Below are 20,618 nucleotides of genomic sequence, written 5' to 3' on the forward strand. Positions count from 1 at the left end.
GGACTGGAGTTGCTGACAGTTGTTAGCTGCCATGTGAATGCTGGGAATCTAACCCTAACCTTGGGAGAGTGGTCAGTGCTGTTATCCACCAGTGTTCTTAACAGTGAGCCATCTCTCTGGCCCTAACAGCACACATTTTGTACAACTTCCTTTATTTTATTTTACTCTCATACACCAATCAGGATAGCCACAAACTCACAGCAATCTTCTTGCCTTGGCCTCAGAAGTGCTGCCTTTATAGGCTGTGCACCACTGCAGGCAGCTACAGCCCTCACGGAGCACGGTAAAAAGGAGGTTCTGAAGCTCCTGGTGGTTTATGTCTGTGATTCCAGCAAACTATGGTCTTGGAAGTAGGAAAATCAGGCGTTCCAGGCCATCCTAGGCCGCATAGAATTCAAATTCAGCCTGGGTTACTAAGACCCTTTTAGAGAGAAGAAAGGAAAAAAAATCAATGTTTTGAAAAGTTACTAGATGTATCTGGGAATGTAGAGTAGATTGCTTCCCCGCATACACAAAACCCTGGGTTTTACTGCCATACCACCATAGAAAAAGAAACGATAATTAAATGAGTTATTCAAGCAGGAAGCCCATGTACACCATGTGATCCTCTATAGGTTGTGGTAAGGTCAGCTGTGGGTAGCCCTGCAGTGGTTAGAGATTTCCAGTGGTCAAAGCTCTTCCTCTGTTTATTCTACGTTTGTATTAAGTTTACTTGTTGATTACTTTATTTAGTGCTTATGTTTGTGAAGATCAGAGGACAACTTGCAAGAGATGGTTCTCTCCTGCACCCTGTCAGGTCTATAGGTTCCGGGGCAAGCGCCTTTACCCACTGAGCCATCTTGATAGCACTCCATGTTTGTTTGTTTATTTATTTTTGAGATTGGTTCTCACTGAAGGATGGCCTCGGGTTTAGCCTCTGCTTTCCAGAGTGCAGGGATTATTACAGGAGTGCACAACCGTGGCATGTTCCTTTTTTCTTTGTGAGACAAGGTGTCATGTAGTCCTGGCATGCTTCAAATGCGACAAAACGAGGGACGAACTCCTGATTAATGCTGGGGTTACAGGCTGGCCCTCCTTCGCCTGCCCGTTTATGTGGCATTGAAGGTAGACAGGGCCTCCAGCATAGTAAGCAAGCACTACACACAGTGAACCACATCTCCAAGCCCTGACATTTCTCCTTCCTGGCCTGGCATCCCAGAAAGGGATCCTCTGATTCTTATTTGGCCTCAGCCTTCTCTGAGCCTCAGTTTCTCTCCTGGAAAAGAAGCGGGAAAGTCCTGCTAGTGGAAATGGGGTCGCTCAGGAGCCCAGGGCTTCGCTCCGGTGGGAACTCCACCCAGTTCTTTTCGACGTGACCGGGTCCCTGTCCCCGGACACCTCATCGGCGCCGCCCTGCTTTGCTGCCGGCCGCCTGTCCGCGGGGCGGGTGACCGGGACGCGCGCGCGATGGGTCGCGTTTGTCCCAGGCGCGAGCGCGCGCCGCGCCCTGGGGCTGTTTCCCCGGCACTTTCCTGTTACTTTCCAGCGGGGAGGACAGTTCCGGGGAGGGCCCTGCCCACGCCCGGTGCATAAAGGCCCAGCCCAGCCGGCCGCCACCGCCCGCCGCCAGCCCAGACGCCGTCGGTTCTGCGCCACCATGAGAGGCGCCCACCGCCGCCGCCTCCTGCTCGGTGAGACCTGGGGGTTGCGCGGGGCCGGGAGGAAGTTCGCGGGACGTGGCCAGGCGGGACAGGGGCAGGCAAAGCGCACGCACCTGTGTGCCCCCGAAAGCTCTCAGGGGTGCTGGGCCTGACTGCTGCCAATTTGGGGGCTAACAGGGGGAAACTGAGGCACGGGGATGGCACATAAAGGGGGTGGCAAAGCCGGATGGTGACACGGCGGCGTTAGGGAGGCTGAGGCAGGAGGGTCACTAGTTCCAGATCAGCTTGGGCTACACAGCAAGACCCAGTCTCAAAAGAACAAAAGAAAAAGAAATGCAGGCTGCGGGCTGGAGAGAGGATAGGCGCTTTAAGAGAGGACTTGGTTGGTTTTCAGCACCCACACGGTGACTCACAAGCAACTGTAACTTCAGGGGATCCAACACCCTTTTCTGGCTTCCACAGGCACCAGACATACATTCAGGGCACAAACATACATGCAGGCAAAACACACACACAGCAATTAAAAGAAAAAAGAATGCAGATAAAGTAAACTCGGTTGGTTGGTCGCCCATTACAGACACCCTCGGTATGTCCCCGGTGGTCTCAGTGCCAGGAACACGGCAAAGACCCTCCTTGGGACCTGTCTGGGACTGAGTCTGAAGGGATCTTGCCACACTGAGTTTGAACTTGGACTTTCCCGCCCCGCCCCGAGAGCCTCCAACCACTATCTGACTGCTGAGTTACCTAAGTAACTTGATAACAAACAATGGAGAAATGGAACTTGGGTGCTAGCTGGGGTTACCCCAACCGCAATGACTGGCCTGTGTGCCAGCAACAGGTGGCAAGTGGCAGGCAGCTCACTGGCCTGTGGCTCTGGAACCAGAACTAGAGTCCCAGTGGGGCACTGTTGGTGGCAGACAGCTGCAGAGGCCTCACAGTGACCTCGGGCTTCACTCTACTCCTCTGTCAAATGGAACAAGACCAGCTGCATTTTACAGTGCTGTTTCAAGAGTTTGTCCACAAACAATTTCTGGTGCACAGTTTGAACTAACTGAATGCATGGGTGTGGTGGCCATGTCTGCAATCGCAGTACCCTGGTAGTGGAGGCTGGAGGATCAGAAGTTCAAGGTCATTCCCTGCTGCATATGAGTTTGAGGCCACGGGAGAACTTGTCTCAAAAAGCAATGAGCCAGCCTAGCCCGTGTCTCCAATCCCAGTAGTAGAGAAGGAGGCAGGAACATCCTGGGAGCTGGAGGTCAGCCTGGTTTACATAGGAAGTCCCAACAACACACACACACACACACACACACACACACACACACACACACACACACACACACGAGAGACAGAGACAGAGAGAGGCAGAGGCAGAGACAGAGAGAATGAGAATTAAGTGGGCACTGTTTTATCATTGTTCTGGGTGAGATGCTGGGGGGGTGTCCCCCAGCAGGAAACACAAAGGCTGCCCTACCCCCACTAAGCCAGAATCCCATGGCTCCAGTTTGAGCCTGGGAATTTGAACCAGATGTGCCTGGGAGCAGAAGGGAGCAGCTGTGCTCCTGTTTGGTTAACTTCCAAGTCTCCAGATGTAGGCAGTCTGGCCAGTGGCTTCAGGGTAGTGGGATAGAACCCAGCCCGGGGTGGGGGACAAGAAGCCCTCCCCGCCTGGAGGACTCTCTGCTCCAGTCCTCCCTCCCTTTTCCCAGCCTGGCTTAACCAGTGATCTTTTTCCAAGCTCCACGCCTCACTTTGTCTTCCTGGAGATTGGACAATGACCCCAGCCCCTGCCTCCTGCTTCTGCCCTGAGTCTTTTCTGGGTTTCTTTGGAGACAAGATTTCATGGTAGTTAAGGATGACCTTGAACTTGTGATCCTCCTGCTTCCCCTTCTGAGGGCTGAGATCACAGACTTGTGCAACTAGGCCTGACTTCATTTTGAGTTTTTTTGGTTTTGTTTTTGAGACAGGTTTGGCACTGTAGCTATGTAGCCCTGACTGGTTTCGAACTTGTGATAGTCGCCCTACTTCTGTTTTGTTGTTGTTGTTGTTGAGACAGGGTCTTGCTATGTAGCCTTGGCTGTCCTGGAGCTCCCCAGGTACAGCAGGCTGGCCTCCAGCAGAGTTCCACCAGCCTCTGCCTCACCAGTGCTGGGCCTGCATCACCAAGCCCACTCTGCCGTGGTTCTGAGTCTTAAAGACTTTAAGACTCATGATGGAGGATGGCTCAGTGGTTAAGAGCACTTGCTGTTTTTCAGAAGATGGGAGTTCAGTTCCCTGCAACCACGTGGCTCACAACTATCTTTAACTCTAATTCCAGGAGATTCAACGACCTCTTCTGACCTCCCAAGGCACCAGGAACATACATGCAGACAAAAACATCCATACACATAAAAATAAATCAATATTATTTTTCAGAGAGTTACTTGAGGCTTGGGAAGAGGGCTCTGTGGGTAAATGCCTGTGATCTCAGAGTTGTAGCTGGGAATCTGATAGAGCCCAGGGACTGGCAGACTGTCCAGCCTCGACTGCTTGATGAGTGCAGTTAGACCCCGTCTCAGGACTCAAGGTGGAAGGCACCAAGACTGATCATACAAAGAGAGGCACATGCTGGTACTATACTTCAGGAACTGTGGATTGCCCTGGGGCCCGCCCTGGAGGCAAGGTCATTTTGTGGTCTGTCCCACAAAGAGGAACTGGGTACTGATGGGGGTGGGAGGGAGAAGTCCAGCCTTATGGCCTAAGAGGAGGAAGAAAGAGGAATTCTAACTTCAGGGGGACAGTGCCTGACTCGGGTGCCCCAGCATCAGGTCACCCCATCATTGAGGGGGTGAGTGTCACCTGGAGCCTCTGGCCCTCCATGGCCTCGGGAAACCAGCCACACAAAGACTGAGGCCCTCTGAGAGACACTGTCCCCCCCCCAACTCTGCTTTTACTGGCTGATCCCAGGACCCCCTAAGAGCCTAGCATCCAGCCAGCCCAGTGGTGGGTGAATCATCCAGAAAGTAACTCACTCCATCTCCCCACCAGCCCTTCACCCTAGGGCTCTCTCCAGCACTCCTGTCAGGACTCTTTCCTTGCCACAGAGCCCCCCACATTGGCAGCAACTCTGTCCCCTAGGCTCTTCCCAGGCCTCCACTTCTCAGACACCTCCCCTCCCCACTTTTGGTCTGCACGCTCCCCCCCCCTTCTGTACTGAGAGGGAAATGGGGCCTCACACTTGCCAGGTCCACATCTTCACACATGCTACACCACAGTCTTTCTCTCGACTTTTACTGTGAGGCAGGCTCTTGTGCCATGGTCTGTAGGCCAGGTTGGGAACTTTCAATCCTTGAGCCTTTGCAACTCAAGAAGTTGTCATTACAGGGCTGTACCACGGCACTTGGTTCCAGTCTCTCTCTTTCGATTATTTAGTTTGTGGGCACGATTGTTTTGCTTGTCTACATGTGTGTGCACCATGTGAATGCCTAGTAGCCTTGGAGACCAGAAGAGGCCACTGAAATCCCTGGAACTGGAGTTAGAGACTGTTGTGAACCATCAAGTGGGCACTGGGAATTGAACCCTGTCCACTGAAAGAGCAGCCAGTGCTTTTATCTGCTGAGCCATCTCTCTCATACTCTCTCTCTCTCTGGGAACTGTTTTAGAGACAGGGTTTCTTTTTGTAGCCCTGGCTGTCCTGGAACTTGCTCTGTAGACCAGGCTGGCCTGGAACTCCTAGAGATCTACCTGTCTCTGCCTCCCAAGTGCTGGGATTAAAAGCATGTGCCAGGCTGGAGAGGTGGCTCAGTGGTTAAGAGCACTGGCTGCTCTTCCAGAGGACCCGAGTTCAATTCCCAGCACCCACATGGCAGCTCACAGCTGTCTGTAACTCCAGTTCCAGCAGATCTGGCATCCTCACATAGACATATATGCAGGCAAAACATCAATGCACATAAAATGAAAATTATGAAAAAGGCATGTGCCATCTACCTCCTGGTCTAATTATTTTTTACTTTTTAATTTTCATTTTATTTTGTGTGGGTGGATATGCTCACATGCCATGACACACATAAAGGTTAATTCTCTCCTTCCACCATGTGGGTCCCAGCTGTTAACTCAGAAGTCAGGTTATGAGGCTTGGCAGCAGGTGCCTTTATCTGAGCCTCCTCCTCCTCCTCCTCCTCCTCCTCCTCCTCCTCCTCCTCCTCCTCCTCCTCCTCCAACCACTCGCTTTCATTTTTTGGTCCTGGAGATGGAACCCAGGACCTTGTTTCAGTCAGGTTCCCACTAAGTTGCCCAGGCTGCCCTTGAATTCCGTGTAACTTTTAACTTAAGAGCCTCCTCCTCAGGGCTGGGCGTTGGTGGTGCCAGGAGACAGGCAGGAGGATCTCTGTGAGTTCGAGGCCAGCCTGGTCTACAGAGCGAGTTCCAGGACAGCCTCCAAAACAATACAGAGAAACCCTGTCTTGGAAAAACAACAAAAACAAACAAACAAAAGACCCTTGTGCCTCAGCCTGGGGTCACTGGGCTCTGCATTGGTGCCCCATTCCCGTTCTCTTTCCCCACTCTCTCTTCCTCCCCACCATCTTTTCTCTCCGCCTCCGCCTTCCTGGAATGCTGTCTCCAGTGACTGCTCTGTTACTTATGGCTTCCAGCTCTGCCCTGGTCGGACGACTGCCAGCAACAGCAAGGAACAGGGCTGTGCTCACCAGTCACCCGCCCCCACCATAGCCACTTCCTGTGAGCCAGGAGCCCTCTCTGGCTCCTCACCACCCGCTCATGTGGCTGGCAGTGGGTAGGTGTGTGTTGGAGTGTCAGAGCTTGCTTGAGGCCTGGCAGACATAGTCCAAGCTGTCACTCTTTCCTAAAGAACGGCAAGGGTCTGTCCAAGCTCCTCAGGCAGGTCACTGGAGCAGGAGGATTTCAAGCACAAGCCCAGCCTGAACAACTTAGGGATGAGTAAAAAGAGGGCTTGTGAATGAGGCTCAGTGGTAGAGCACCTGCCTAGCATGCAGAGGCCTTGGGCTTCATCCTAGCATTATGAGAGAAAACAATAGAAAACACCATAGCTCTGACAGGTTGGAGGCCGGAGAGTCAGGAGTTCAAGGGTATCCTTAGCTACATAGCCAGTTTCAGGCCAGCCTGGGCTACATGAGGTGGGCAAGATGACTCAGCCAGTAAAGGCAGCTGCTGTATGTAAAGCCCATGACCTAAATTTAATCCATGGGACTCCGTGTGGTGAAAAGAGAAACAACCTCCACATAGGCTATAGTGGCAAACACACACACACACACACACACACAAATATAAACGTGCTGCCTAGTTTTTGTCAACTTGACACAAGCAATAGTATCATTTGAGAAGAGGGAATCTCATTTGAGAAAACCTCACAGGTTGGCCTGTAGGCAAGTCTGTGGAGGATTTTCTTGAGAAGGGCCAGCCCTTTTTGCTATTTTGTTTTTACACTTTGTCTTGGTTTGGTTTTTATGCTGTGATTTAAAAAAAAAAAAACCCTGGGCAGGTGATCCTAGTTTGTGTAAAAGAGCAGGTTGACCTGGTTGGTGGCGCACACCTTTAATCCCAGCACTTGGGAGGCAGAGGCAGGCGGATCTCTGAGTTGGGGGCCAGCCTGGTCTGCAGAGTGAGAAACCCTGTCTTGAAAACAAAACAAAACAAGAGCAGGCTGAGTAAGCCATGAGGACTAAGCCAGTGAGTATGGTTCCTCCAAGGTCTCTGCTTCAGGCTCTGGCTGCTGTCTCCTGTCTTGACTTCCCTGAAAATATGCTGTAGCCTGTAAGCAAATAAACCCTTTCCCGCTCAACTTGCTTTTGATCCTGTAGTTTTATCACATCATAGAGACCAAAGATTAAGTGTAAAAGACAATGTTAAACTAGGCAGTGGTGGTGCACACCCTAACCCCAGTACTCAGAAGGCAGAGGCAGGCAGATTTCTGTGAGTTTAAGGCCAGCCTGGTCTACGTAGTGAGTTCCAGAGCTATAGAGACAGACTATGTCTCAAAAAAAATGTTAATACCTTAGCCATGTAGGGTTTGTCTCCATAAAGGGAGGTCACCATCACCTCCATCTTCAAGTACCTGCATCAGTACTGTGGGTACTGATCCTCTTGACTGTAGGAGTCTGGGCCACAGGAAGCAGCACTCGGGTTCTGCCGTTTCCTCTCCTTGTCTTGTTTTTGAGGCAGAATCTCATTGTGTAATTTAGGCTAGTTTCAAACGTGCATCTGGAAACTCTCCCCTAGCTTTCTGTTTGCTTTTTTTTGTTTTGTTTTGCTGCTGTTGTTTTGTTTTTTATGTTTTGCTTGTTGTTTTAGAGATAGACTCTTGTAGCCTAGGCTAGTCTTAACCTTGCCATGTAGCTGAGGATGACCTCAAACTTCTGATCCACTTGTGCACCCCAAACACTGGGATTACAGGTGTGCACCACAAACACTGGGATTACAGGTGTGTACCCCAAACACTGGGATTACAGGTGTGCACCACAAACACTGGGATTACAGGTGTGCACCCCAAACACTGGGATTACAGGTGTGCACCACAAACACTGGGATTACAGGTGTGTACCCCCAAACACTGGGATTACAGGTGTGTACCCCCAAACACTGGGATTACAGGTGTGCACCCCAAACACTGGGGTTACAGGTGTGCACCCCAAACACTGGGATTACAGGTGTGCACCCCAAACACTGGGATTACAGGTGTGTACCCCCAAACACTGGGATTACAGGTGTGCACCCCAAACACTGGGATTACAGGTGTGCACCCCAAACACTGGGATTACAGGTGTGCACCCCAAACACTGGGATTACAGGTGTGTACCCCCAAGCACTGGGATTACAGGTGTGTACCCCCAAGCACTGGGATTACAGGTGTGCAGCCCATACTTGACTTTGCGAAATTTGTTGTTGGTGTTTGCTTGCTCACTTGTTTGTTTAACTTTTTTTAAAGATCTATTTAGTTATTTTATGTATACAGTGTTCTGTCTGCATGTTTGCCTGCACACCAGAAGAGGGCATCAAATCTCATTATAGATGGCTGTGAACTGTCATGTGGGTGCTGGGAATTGAACTCATGACCCATGGAAGAGCAGCCAGTGCTCTTAACTGCTGAACCATCTCCCCAGCCCTGGTTGGTTTTTTTTTTTTTTACTTGAGTTTTCCCTCAGCCTACTGAGTGATTGAATTATAAGCAAGTGTCGTTATCCCTGGCTACTGGGTCTGCTTTGAGTATTAACTCCAGAGTCTCAGCCTGGACACGGTCAGCACCTGCTGCCCACAGATGCACAGCTTTGGCCTCCTGTCCCTGCTCTGGAGTCCAGCTGACCATCTTTTGCTTTGTTGTAGTGATGTACATCCTACTGAGCCTGGCAGGAGCTTGGACCCAGAAGGCTGGGGGTAAGTCCATGAGACAGAGGTTCTCCAAAGCCAGAGCTGGGGAGGGAACCCTGCTGCCAGCCACAGAGCCTCAGGAGGAGATGGGCAGCTGCCGGGGGAGTTTAAGGCCATCCTCAAACCTTTCTGCTCTGGACGGTTTCTTACCAAAGTATCTGTCCCCACAGGCTGTCCCCGCTGGCAGTGCCCTGTGCACTCAGAGTGTGTGGATGAAAGAAGCTGTCGGTGCAAGGCAGGCTTCGCCTCGAGTGATCCCGAAGGGCTCATCACTAACCCCATAGGGAGCTGTGAAGGTACAGAGGCTTGGGGACTGGCACTTAGAGAGACAGCAGGGTGTGGTCTGGGGCCGGGGGTCTCAGCGTCATCAAATACAGAAAAGGGAAGCAAGAAGGGGGCGCGAAGTGAACAAGTAGGGCTTCCCGAGGGAGGGAGGCTCTAGGCATCTGTGGACTTGGCTTTAGGACTGGGGAGGAGGCTGGCCTTCCCTTCCACCCCATATTGGTGTTGTGTGTCCAGAGGGCTGGGAGGAGCGGAGCTGCTCGCAGCCTTCGGGAATAGCGAGCTCAAGCTGTAGCACAGCCTCATGAGCACAGCCCGTAGCTTCCCTCAGAGATGCCGAGGCAGCAGTTCCACACTGTCGTCAGGTGGGGTGTGAGTCCCTCCTTAAGAGAACTTGGAGATTTGGGATGTGACTCTTATGCCTGTTGTGTTGTAGACATCAACGAGTGTTTACAAAAAAGTCTAACCTGTGGACCATTTGCCACGTGTCAGAACTCAGAGGGGAGCTTCCACTGCATATGCAACTGGGGATATAAGCTTGCTTCTGGGGCGAAATCTTTTGCTAACAAGAGTGAGAACACGTGTGAAGGTAAGAGCCCGCCTATGCCCTTGTCATCTTCAAGGTCACCAGCATAATCACACAGCAGTCACAAGGCTGGGTCTTGATGTTGGTTCTGCCCCTGTGGTTTGTTCTGGGCCATGTGTCACATCTACAAGCATAGAGAGTCAGGGGGGAGGGGACATTCGGGACCTCCCTGCCCAGGCTCATCTATCATCCAACACTCTGGAGTTTGAGGCTAGAGTATGAGTCAGGGAACGAACATGTAGAAAGACACTGTCTCAAAAAAAAAAAAAAAAAAGCAAGGCTAGTTGGCACAGGCCTTCAATCTTAGCACTCAGGAAGCAGAGGCAGGTGGATCTCTGTGAGTTCAAGACCAGCCTGGTTTACAGAGTGAGTTCCAGGACAGCCAGGGTTACACAGAGAAATGCTGTCTCAAAAAACAAAAAATTCTCCATGCTTCTTTTCCTGTGTCTTCTGTCTGTCCGTAACAAAGGGGTTTGCTCTTTATTAAACAGCATAGAAAACAGCATGGGAAAGGAAGAGAGATTCTCTTATATTTTTGGTTGTGAGCCTAGCCTTTAACAGAATGAGGAATTCTCTACAGAAATCTTTAAGAGAACTTTATAAGGGAAAAATAACTTTATTCACCCAGAACAGCAAACAGATATCACCGACCTATATTCATATGCCATTTACAGTATTTATGGTGAATATTTGTTGTGTAAAATTGTTTGCATACTCACACATACAAAGTCACACATATGGTTTATTTTGGGTCAGAGAACACAGTGTAAAATTAAAGCTATGCATGTGTTAGCTTAGACTGTAAAGTTGATGACAAGGGCAATCCAAGGCACAGTAAGGTTGGTTACATTGTTCTCTTAAATGCAAGTTAAACTTAGACAGTAGGTCAGCAGATTAAGTACATACTCTTAACTGATCTCAAGGCAGATTATTAATTTGATGACGAGATCTGGAAAAAGTTCATTCTCTTTGAATGCAAGAGATATTTCAAAGCCAGGTATGAGGTACACACACCTTTAATGCCTGCATTTGGGAGGCAGAGGCAGGCAGATCTCTGTGAGTTTGAGGTTAACCTGATCTACATAGTTCCAGGACAGTCAAGCCTACATAATGAGACCCCGTCTCAAAGAGAAAGACACACACATAGACACGCGCGTACAGATTGGTTTTCAGAAAAATATATCAATACATGAGGTGACACAGGAGTCCCCATGTATCCCAAGGAAGGTGACTGAGCATCCATCCATCTTAGAGCGGAATCCATTCAATGCCTAAGGCACTGGCTGAATCATCACCTAGCACTCCAGACTCCAATGTGCACTGCTTGGAGGACACGCCACCTGGATCGTACTCAAAGGATGGCAGGAGCCCTTGGCCATATCCTCTGCTCCTTTTCTACTACTTGGTTCTGGAAGTTCAGAAGTTCCTTCTGCTCATTTGCATCTCATTTTCATAAACCATCATCCTTCTGCCCATCTACATTTCATTTGCATAAGCCTACATCCCTCTGCCCATCTGCATCTCATTTGCATAAACCAAAGGGATGGCATTCCAAATACTCTGCCTCTACCATGAGCACGTTCCACTGCAGTGTCTGTCCTCTTCCCAGCATCAGTGGACTCTGGGGTGACACCTGCCCCCTCCGGGATCCTCACAGTTACTGCTGCACCTGGAAACCTCCCTAAGCAGCCAGCTGCAGTACACCCACGGACACAGCCTGGAGACCCAGGAGAAAAGATATCCAAGGGTAGGCCACATTCCCTGTCATTGCTCCTGCTGGAAGACAACACTTGGTGCCTGGACCCCCTTTTTGGTCAGCCTCATCCATTGCTCCACCCAATCGCCATTTTGACTGTTCCCAACAATTATGTGTCTTTGAAGACAGCATAGAATGGTGTGGCCAGATTGGGAGGGTGCCATCAACCCCACATACAATCAGAGTTGAAGGCAAGCACTGTTTAAGAGAAGGTGTTACGGAGGACCACTGCCCCAGAACGTATCCTCACCTGATGATGTCAACCCACAGCTGCCAGCCCAAGCAATTCAGGCCAAGGAGTCGAGGCTATTACACTCAGTGCATCTCCAGGTCTGTGACCATGACAGGGGAGAGGACAGACATGCCTGTCATTCCTGTTTCTACAGACACAGCTCCCTTTGGGTACTATGATATTGGAAGGCTGGCTTCAATAGAATACATGTTCTTACCATCTATTTCTTCAGTCAAGTGTTGCCTGGCTGCACACCGGCCTGTCACCACACAGGCTGGTTCCCACTGTATGGCACCCTGGCACGTCTAGTCTTATCCCTTCTTGCCCTGCCCCTTCTATTGACCTCCTTTGTGGGGGGGGGTGGCTCAGGAGCAAGTCTCAATCCTTCCCCACCTCGGAGAACAGAGGTAGGGGACCTACTACGAGTGAGGCTATGTGGTCTTGAAGGTTTCTGGAATTCCATGTAGAACTCTCCCAAGGGAACAGTACCCTGTAAGGATGGAGACAGAGGCCGCCGTGCTATAGTCTCCCTCGAACTGGCTCTTCAAGGTCATATGTGGCCTTTGTCCCAAATCTTCAGGCTGGGATACTGATAGCTGCCACACCCTATTGCTGGCAGCTAGGGAACCCTCTGCTACTTCCCTCCACATCTGGACAACAGAGTCAGAGCTGCCACAGACCCTGTATGATGCCTTTGTATGAATTAGAAAGGGGTGCACCCACAAGGAAGAGACTGGAATGTTCCAGATGCTTCTGTGTCACAAACCTAGCCAACCCTGAGCTTTCAACTTCAAGCACACAATCCCCTCTGCTTCTTCTCATGAGATGGATGAGGGCCAGGATCCCAGAGTCTATAGGATCACAGCATTTGCAGCAGTGCCCAGGGCAGCTACTCACACAGGTGTCACCAGACCTCATATGCACAGGTGTACCCCAGAAGCAGCTGGGAGTCTGGACAGGAGCTGGGAGGAGGCGAGGCAGGCCTGAAGAGGGAGAAGCAGGGTCCCAGGAACTCCAAGAACTATGAAGACTCCCCAACATGCTTCTACAGGGCAGGGAGGCCCCAGGACGTTCTGAGCCCAGAAGCGCTGTGGAGTTCCCAGGGCTTGGCTCTCCCTCATCTGTGAGAACAGTATCACGTCCTATTCTGAGGTTTAGAAAGCAACCAAGAGGCCTTGGTCAAGAAGTCCAACCCCTTGACTCAGTCTGCTCCCTGGCTTTACCTCCTGTAAACTGGGTCCCCTGATCCTTGCCAGGCCTGTCCTGCAGAGGCCACCACGAGGCACCAGGAGGCAGTGAGCAGATGGGAAAGGGATAGTACATGGAAATGTATGAGTGGGGCAGGGATGACCCTTTGGTTTTGTTTCCAGATGTGAATGAATGCACCTCCGGGCAAAACCACTGCCACCCATCCACCCATTGCATCAACAAGTTGGGCAGCTATTCTTGCGTCTGTCGCCAAGGCTGGAAACCTGCTTTTGGATCCCCCAATGGTCCCATCAACACAGTGTGCGAAGGTCCGGATGCCACGTTCCTAAGGACCCACAGTCTTAAAGTTTAAGATTTACTTTAGCCAGCTGTAGTGGGTGACACACACCTTTAATCCTAGCACTTGGAAGGCAGGCAGAAGCAGGCTTATCTCCATGAGTTCCAAGGCCATGCATAAAGACCTTGTTTTAAAATAAATATATATAATGTGTCTTGAGTGTATGTGTGTAGCACATGGGTGCAGGTGCCTGAGGAAGTCAGGGGAGGCTGTCAGATCCCCTGGAACTGAAGTCACAGGTGGTTTGTGAGCCACCTGATATGGACCCTGAACCCAAAGGTTAACTCTGAGGCGTCTCTTCAGTCTTCATGTTTACTCAAGAGAATGAATGACGGCTATGTTGGCCAGGCCTTAATCTCCTGGGGTTGAATTTAAAAAGCTGTGGGGTCCAGAAAAGGAGCTGGGATACCAAGGGGACTCCCCAGGGGACCCCAGATGCCTTAGTAGTTCCTTTTTTCACATACATATTTGCCTTAGGCCCTGCACATTCCCTAAACCACCAGGGATCAGTGCCTCAGTCCAGGGCCTGTAGCAATACCGAGGAAGGGACTGGGGCTGGGACCATACAAGAAAGGACCTAACCCTTCTTTGTGTCCCCAGATATTGATGAGTGCAGCTCCAGGCAGCATCAGTGTCACAACTCCACCATCTGCAGTAACACCCTAGGCTCCTACAAGTGCCGCTGCCGCCCGGGTTGGAAGCCAATCCCTGGGTCCTTCAGTGGCCCAAAGAACACCATGTGCCAAGGTACCTGACCTAGCCACCCAGCATCTCCACACCCTGCAAGTGCACTCGAGATTACTGAACCACAGTTCTGTCCCCACAGAGCCACCCTTACCAACATGGACACTGCTGCCCACAGCCCAGAGCCAGGTGAGTAGCCAGTGGGAACCAGGAGACGGAATTCCTTCACGGTCTGTCCATCCCCTTTCAACTGTGCTGCCACCCACCCCATGACCCACCATTTCCCTTCCCAGAGTCTCTCTCGCTTCTCCATTGAAGTCCGGAATCTGCTCAAAGACTTCGATCCAGCCACGGCCAACTACACCATCCAGGTGAGGGAGAACTCCGGGGACCCCAGTGCAGCAGGGAAGAAGCCATGGGCCGCAGTGCAGACTGACAGTGTTCCATCCATCCAAGCAGCACTTGCGGTTTGAGGCACAGAGGTCTGCCATGTGCAGCCATGGGTGTGGCTGTGACACAAGGGTTGTAACTAGGGGAGAAACACACACTGAGTCAGGAGACTTGAGGAAGCAGGATCTCGATTTATTTCAACAGGCTGAGGTAGGGGATGGGAATCTGAGGATGGGTAAGGTGCTGTGAGGAGTAAGGGCCAATATTCCACCAAGCTGGCAGGTAGCCAGGCAGGGGGCAGTCTTACATCAGGCCTTGCTGAGTCAGTCACCCCCATGTGGAGGTTACAGGCCAGAGACAGGCTTCTAGCCAGGCTCAGGAGGTTACACTGGGCCTCGCATCTGAACCTTTTTAGACCCAATACCTGTCACCCCAGAAGGTAGAGGCAGGAAGATCAAAAGTCCAAGGTCATAAACAAGTAATTTCCAGATTATAGGACTGGGAGTGTGGCTCAGTGGTGGAGCACCAGCCTAGAATTCCCCAGTGAGGGGCTGGGGGTGTGGCTCAGTGGTGGAGCACCAGCCTAGAATTCCCCAGTGAGGGGCTGGGGGTGTGGCTCAGTGGTGGAGCACCAGCCTAGAATCCCCCAGTGAGGGGCTGGGAGCATGGCTCAGCAGGACCTTGGCCATCACTGTACCTGGTGTATATGAGCTGGTGTGACATCCAAGCGCACAGTGTCATAAGCCTCATATCTTTAGTTTGGCTACTGTGTTAGTCTTAATGTATCCCTCCCGCTGGTTCCCCAAGCAACCATGTGGCTTTTCAGTGTCTGCTGATGGGAAGGGTGGTCGGGGTTCTCCATCAGTTCCTGTGGTTTAAAACTTCAACAACTGTCACTCATCACCTTCAGAAAGTCATTGAGGCCATGGACAAGCTGTTGGAAGCCCCCGTGAATATAGAAACTCTAAACCCCATTGACCGCCACCAAGTAGCCACCCAGTTGCTCAAGTATATGGAACAAACCCTTCGGACCTTGGCCCCGTTCTTACCCAAAGGCCCCTTCACCTATACATCCCCTTCAAATACTGGTAAGGCTCCCTCCAGCCCCACACACAGGTACCATCCCACCCTGACTTCCTCAATCGCCCACTGTCCCTGTCTTTTCAGAACTGTCCCTGATGACCAAGGAGCAAGACAACAAAGACATCACCACAGTGTACCATAGCCAAGCTTGGGTGACACTGAACTGGGCTGTGGCAGCTGGAGCCAAAAGCTCAGAGAGCGGTATGGGTCCAGTGCAGCCCGAGTGAGGCCTGGGATGTGGGACAGGCAGGCACCAGCCTATGGGGAGGACCTTGACAGCCTGAGGTGGGATGTCCTGATTGGGAGGATGGCATAGGAGGAAGGATGGAGGCAAACCTGCATGCCTGCCCCCAGGCTACTCCTTGGCGGGCATCCTGTCCAGTCCAAACATTCAGAAGCTGCTAGCCGATGCCTCCATGAACCTGAACCAGAGCCGGGATATCTTGGAGGAGCGCTTCGAAAGCCCAGTTCTAAATGTTTCACTCACACTCCTCTCAAATGTCAATTCCATCTTTCTGACCAACACGGACACTAGGAAGCTCGCCTCCAACGTCACATTCAACTTCTCCTATTCTGTGAGTCCTTCAACAGGAGGGAGTGAGGGAGGGGTATGTCCTGCTGCTCACGTGCTAACCAAAGTCAAGGTGGCTCTTCTTGAGGTGGCCCAACTTCCCAAAGTGTCCTGACTCCTTCCCTCCAACACATACACCAAACAAATAACACCACCAAAAAATTAAAATTACAGCTGGGTATGGTGACACATGCCTTTAATCCTAGCACTTGGGAGGGTCTGAGTGAGGACAGAACTCTAGAGACCCTGCCTCAAAATGAACAAAATATGGGCTGGGTCTTGTGACATAGGTTTTACTTCCAGCTGCTGGGAGGCAGGAGCTTCAAGTTAAGGCCTGCTTGAACGAGAATGAATTTAAGGCCAGCCTGGGCAAGGCCTTGTCTTCAAACTCAGTGGTACACACTTGCTTAGAATTCAGAAAGGGCCTGGGTTCAGCCTCTAGTACTGCTGAATTAAACGAATGAACAAATAACTGGCAGGCAAAGCTAGTATTTGACTCAATGGTAGAATGCTTGCCTGTCATGGTAAGGTTCAGGGTTTGATCCTCAGTACCATAAAATGTTAAAAACAAACAGTTACAATCTGAGCCTGCAAGATGGTTCAGCAGGCAAAGGCGCAGTTCGCCAAGCCTCAATTTAATTCCTGGCCTGAGATGGATCTCCAAGTTCTATACTGTAGGAGTAAAGTAGTAAGTGCAGCCCCCATCAAAGCAATTCTTTTTTTTGTTTGTTTTTTTTGTTTTTCGAGACAGGGTTTCTCTGTGGCTTTGGAGGCTGTCCTGGAACTCGCTCTGTAGACCAGGCTGGCCTCGAACTCCCAGAGATTCGAACTCACAGAGATCCACCTGCCTCGGCCTCCCAAGTGCTGGGATTAAAGGCGTGTGCCACCAACGCCCGGCCATCAATGCAATTCTTAAAAGGATTTTATGTCAATGGTGTTTTGCCTACATGTATGTCTGTGCATCACCTGTGTGCCTGGTCTCGTGGAGGCCAGAAGAGGGCATCATTCCCCGGAACTGGAATTAGACAGTTGTGAGCTACCATGTGGGTCCTAGGAATTGAATCTGGGTCCTCTGAAACAACCAGTGCTCATGTGATCAAACTACGTATGCTGTGAGTGGTCTAAAGGAGGGTCACAGGTCCGGCAGTGGTAGCACACTCCAGCACTCGGGAGGCAGGCAGATTTATTTCTGAGTTTGAGGTCAGCCTGGTCTACAGAGAGAGCTCCACAACAGCCAGGGCTACACACAAGTTAAGAGTTAGTCCAGGGTGGTTATAGAGCTCATGTGGCAGAGTATTTGTCTAGCATGCATGAGGCCCTGGATTCTAACATGAAACTTCTACATAAAATGTAATCCAAACACTCAGTAGGTAGAAGCAAGGAGGTAAAAGTCAGTGCCATCCTCAGCCACACAGTGAGTCTGAGGGCAACCTGGAACTCTTAAATTGATAGCCCCTGAAATACATTCAATAAACCTAGTTTTTGTTTTTAAATTACAATCTGTAAGCAACCATTCCCCACTGATTCTTGTAATTTCTTTGGCATTTATTAACTGTTAACTGCTTGTGATTTGCTTCAGCTCACGGCAGGGACTGGTGTCCTGTTGTTCCCGTTGGCTCCCCATTCTCTGCACAGAGTAGACATTTATGCAGCCAAAAGCAAGGTCCTCTGCTTGCCCCAGACCTTAAGTGTGTTCTGGACACCATCACCTATCTGCCCATAGGTGGGGTCAAAAAAGCGGCCACGTGAAGAGCTGATGTGTGCCTTTTTGGACACTGGTGACGATGGGAACGTGCGCTGGTCCACTGACGGCTGCTCAATGAACGGCACTCTCTGCCACTGCAACCACCTGAGCAGCTTTGCCATCCTGATGGCGCAGTACCATGTGCAGGTCAGTGGTACGCCCTGTAACCAGAGCTCTCTGTGCCGGCCTAGGCAGGACAGAGGCTCCACTCAAGGTGTGCCCCACTAGCTGTTCAAGTAGGTCCCTTTGGATAGCCCCATGCCCTGCTTCTCAGTCCCTCCCCTGGAGTCCTCTGTGACCCAGTAGCTGATGATGTGTGGCACTGCTAAAAATACACCACTTGAGGCACTTCAGATGGCCAGTAGTAAAGGTGCCTACAGGCAGCCAGCCCTAATAACCGGAGTTTCATCTCCAGAGCACATGCAGTAGCAGGCAGATGCTTCTCCCCATACATGCAAATATAGAAATGTGGTAACAACAACAAAAAAGGCACTGTGTAGAATTACCCTGGTAAGTACAGCTTTCTGAACATGGCCAGAATCTGGGTCTCATTAGCCAGGGGGAGTTGGCCCTGTGGGACCTCTGACTTCTCATGGGTGCTAAGGTAGGAGCACCTCCAACCCTAGATGTAAGGGAACAGCAGCACTCACTCATCCTGAGCTGCCTGCCCCTAGGATCCCAGACTGGAATTGATCACCAAGGTGGGGCTGTGGCTTTCGCTCGTCTGCCTGCTGCTGTGTATCCTGACCTTCCTGCTGGTGAAGCCCATCCAGAGCTCCCGAACCACGGTGCACCTGCACCTGTGCGTGTGCCTCTTCCTGGGCTCGGTCATATTCCTGGTGGGCATCGAGAACGAAGGGGGTGAGGTATGTTCCTGTCCTGACCGCACTAGGACTTGGGAGGACGGTAGCCTGGTCTGTCCTGGGGCTCAGTGTGGAAGGTGCCCCATCAGACTGATGGCCCAGCTGCTAGCCTTGGAGGCCACTGGTCCTGCCCTGTACTGACAGCCCCCCCCCACAGGTGAGCCTGCGCTGCCGCCTGGTGGCAATGATGCTACACTACTTCTTCCTGGGGGCCTTCTGCTGGATGGCCCTGGAAGGTGTAGAGCTCTACTTCCTTGTAGTGCGAGTGTTCCAGGGCCAAGGCCTGAGTACACAATGGCGCTGCCTGTTCGGCTATGGGGTACCCTTTCTCATCGTGGTCATCTCAGCAGCTGCCAAAATGGATGGATACGGGCAACAAACATAGTGAGTATGATGCGGAGGCAAGGCTGGAGCGGAGGGCTGGGACTTGGCAGGCGGGGCCACTGACAGGCCCCTTCTCCCCCAGCTGCTGGTTGAACCATAAGGAGGGCTTCCTCTGGAGCTTTGTGGGGCCCTTGGCCTTCATCATTTTTGTAAGTACTCTGGGGACTGGAGCGGGAGCAGCAAAACTACTAACCACTTGTAGCCCTCCAACCCATGATCCATATTCCCCACTCAGTGTAACTCTGCCATTTTCGTGGTTACTGTCTGGAAGCTTACAACGAAATTTTCTGAAATCAACCCAAACATGAAGAAATTAAGGAAGGCACGGTGAGAGGGGCAGTGGGAAGGCCGGCAGAGCCAGCCTGAGGAGGGCTGGGGCCTGAGCAGGGGAGTTGGGAGAGCTGGAGACAGACTGTTAGCTGCAACTGCCCGCCCACAGGGTGCTGATCATCACAGCCATTGCCCAGCTCATGGTGCTGGGCTGTACCTGGGTCTTCGGCCTGTTCCTCTTCGACCCCCACAGCACATGGCTGTCCTACATCTTCACCTTGCTCAACTGCCTGCAGGGCCTCTTCCTCTACTTGATGCTCTGCCTGCTCAATAAGAAGGTAGCCGACCAGAGCCAGAGCTGGCTGTGGGGAAAGCCTGGGCGGGGGTTGTGTGAAGGGAGATGGGGCCAGGCCTGATTCCCAACCCTCCCCCACCTGACCCGGTGCTCTGGGCTCACAGGTGAGGGAAGAGTACCGAAAGTGGGCCTGCATGGTTGCTGGCAACAAGTACTCAGAGTTCAGCTCTTCCACAACCGGCACGGGCACCAGCCAGAGTCAAACACGGGTAAGCGGCTAGCCTGGGGCAGGACTGGGAGGACACTCCTTCCTGAGAGCTCAGCCTCAAGGGGGGGTCCTTCCTCTGCAGGCTCTCAGGCCCTCAGAATCAGGGATGTGAAGTTCCAGTCAGGTCACCAGCACATACTCAAGGTTGTCACTCTTCTGCCTTTTGTTCCTGCCATCTCCCCACCTTTGGCCCCAGTTTGGATAAAGAAGGGATGGACACCTGGCAATGAGCCCTGCAACAAGGTAAAGCGGCCACGGGTTCTGCTTCTGGTTGCCTCTTTGCCCCATCACAGCTACTGCCTACCACAGAAACAGAAGTCAGCCAGCACCACCCGCAGCCCACTGCCCTGGTACATGAGACAGGCAGTCCTGGGGACAGAGTGCAGGGTTCAGTTTCCTTAAGCTAAGACTGATGCTGTCAGCCATCAATGGCCCTGCCTGCTGCCAAAGCTCACGGTACAGAGGCTCAGCTGCCCCACATCCAGGGCAGAGGGTCTCACTGCTATAAAGGTTGTATGTTTTGTAATATTTTTAAAACCGTAAACCTCTCAATGTTGACACATAAAATTAAATATACTGATGGGAAAAAAGGTGGCATGCTTGTTGGTGGACATGGCTGCTGGCTTGGCCTCTGAGTCCATGAAATG

The 20,618-nt window shown here is 51.5% G+C and overlaps 1 protein-coding gene across 4 annotated transcripts; it reads left to right on the top strand.

Annotated features, from left to right (window-relative positions):
• Window positions 1-1,362: 1,362 nt before the first annotated feature.
• On the top strand, window positions 1,363-20,561 carry Adgre5 (adhesion G protein-coupled receptor E5). 4 transcript variants are annotated; one of them, XM_013126321.3, is made up of 20 exons: window positions 1,363-1,670; window positions 8,973-9,023; window positions 9,188-9,313; window positions 9,736-9,888; window positions 11,495-11,632; window positions 13,244-13,390; window positions 14,020-14,166; window positions 14,246-14,292; window positions 14,397-14,474; window positions 15,404-15,581; window positions 15,661-15,777; window positions 15,931-16,151; window positions 17,871-18,038; window positions 18,566-18,757; window positions 18,912-19,138; window positions 19,221-19,287; window positions 19,374-19,465; window positions 19,578-19,746; window positions 19,868-19,972; window positions 20,054-20,561. In XM_013126321.3, the coding sequence occupies exons 1-20, from the start codon at window positions 1,637-1,639 to the stop codon at window positions 20,081-20,083; spliced, it is 2,487 nt and encodes an 828-aa protein (XP_012981775.1). In that variant the 5' UTR covers window positions 1,363-1,636; the 3' UTR covers window positions 20,084-20,561. The 4 variants fall into 4 exon arrangements, with proteins under 4 accessions (XP_012981775.1, XP_012981776.1, XP_012981777.1 ...); XM_013126322.3 differs by having other exon boundaries at window positions 20,168-20,561; XM_013126323.3 differs by lacking the exon at window positions 11,495-11,632.
• Window positions 20,562-20,618: the final 57 nt, after the last annotated feature.

Source organism: Mesocricetus auratus, unplaced genomic scaffold, assembly GCF_017639785.1.
Source record: "Mesocricetus auratus isolate SY011 unplaced genomic scaffold, BCM_Maur_2.0 Super-Scaffold_100081, whole genome shotgun sequence".
Lineage (NCBI taxonomy): Eukaryota > Metazoa > Chordata > Mammalia > Rodentia > Cricetidae > Mesocricetus > Mesocricetus auratus.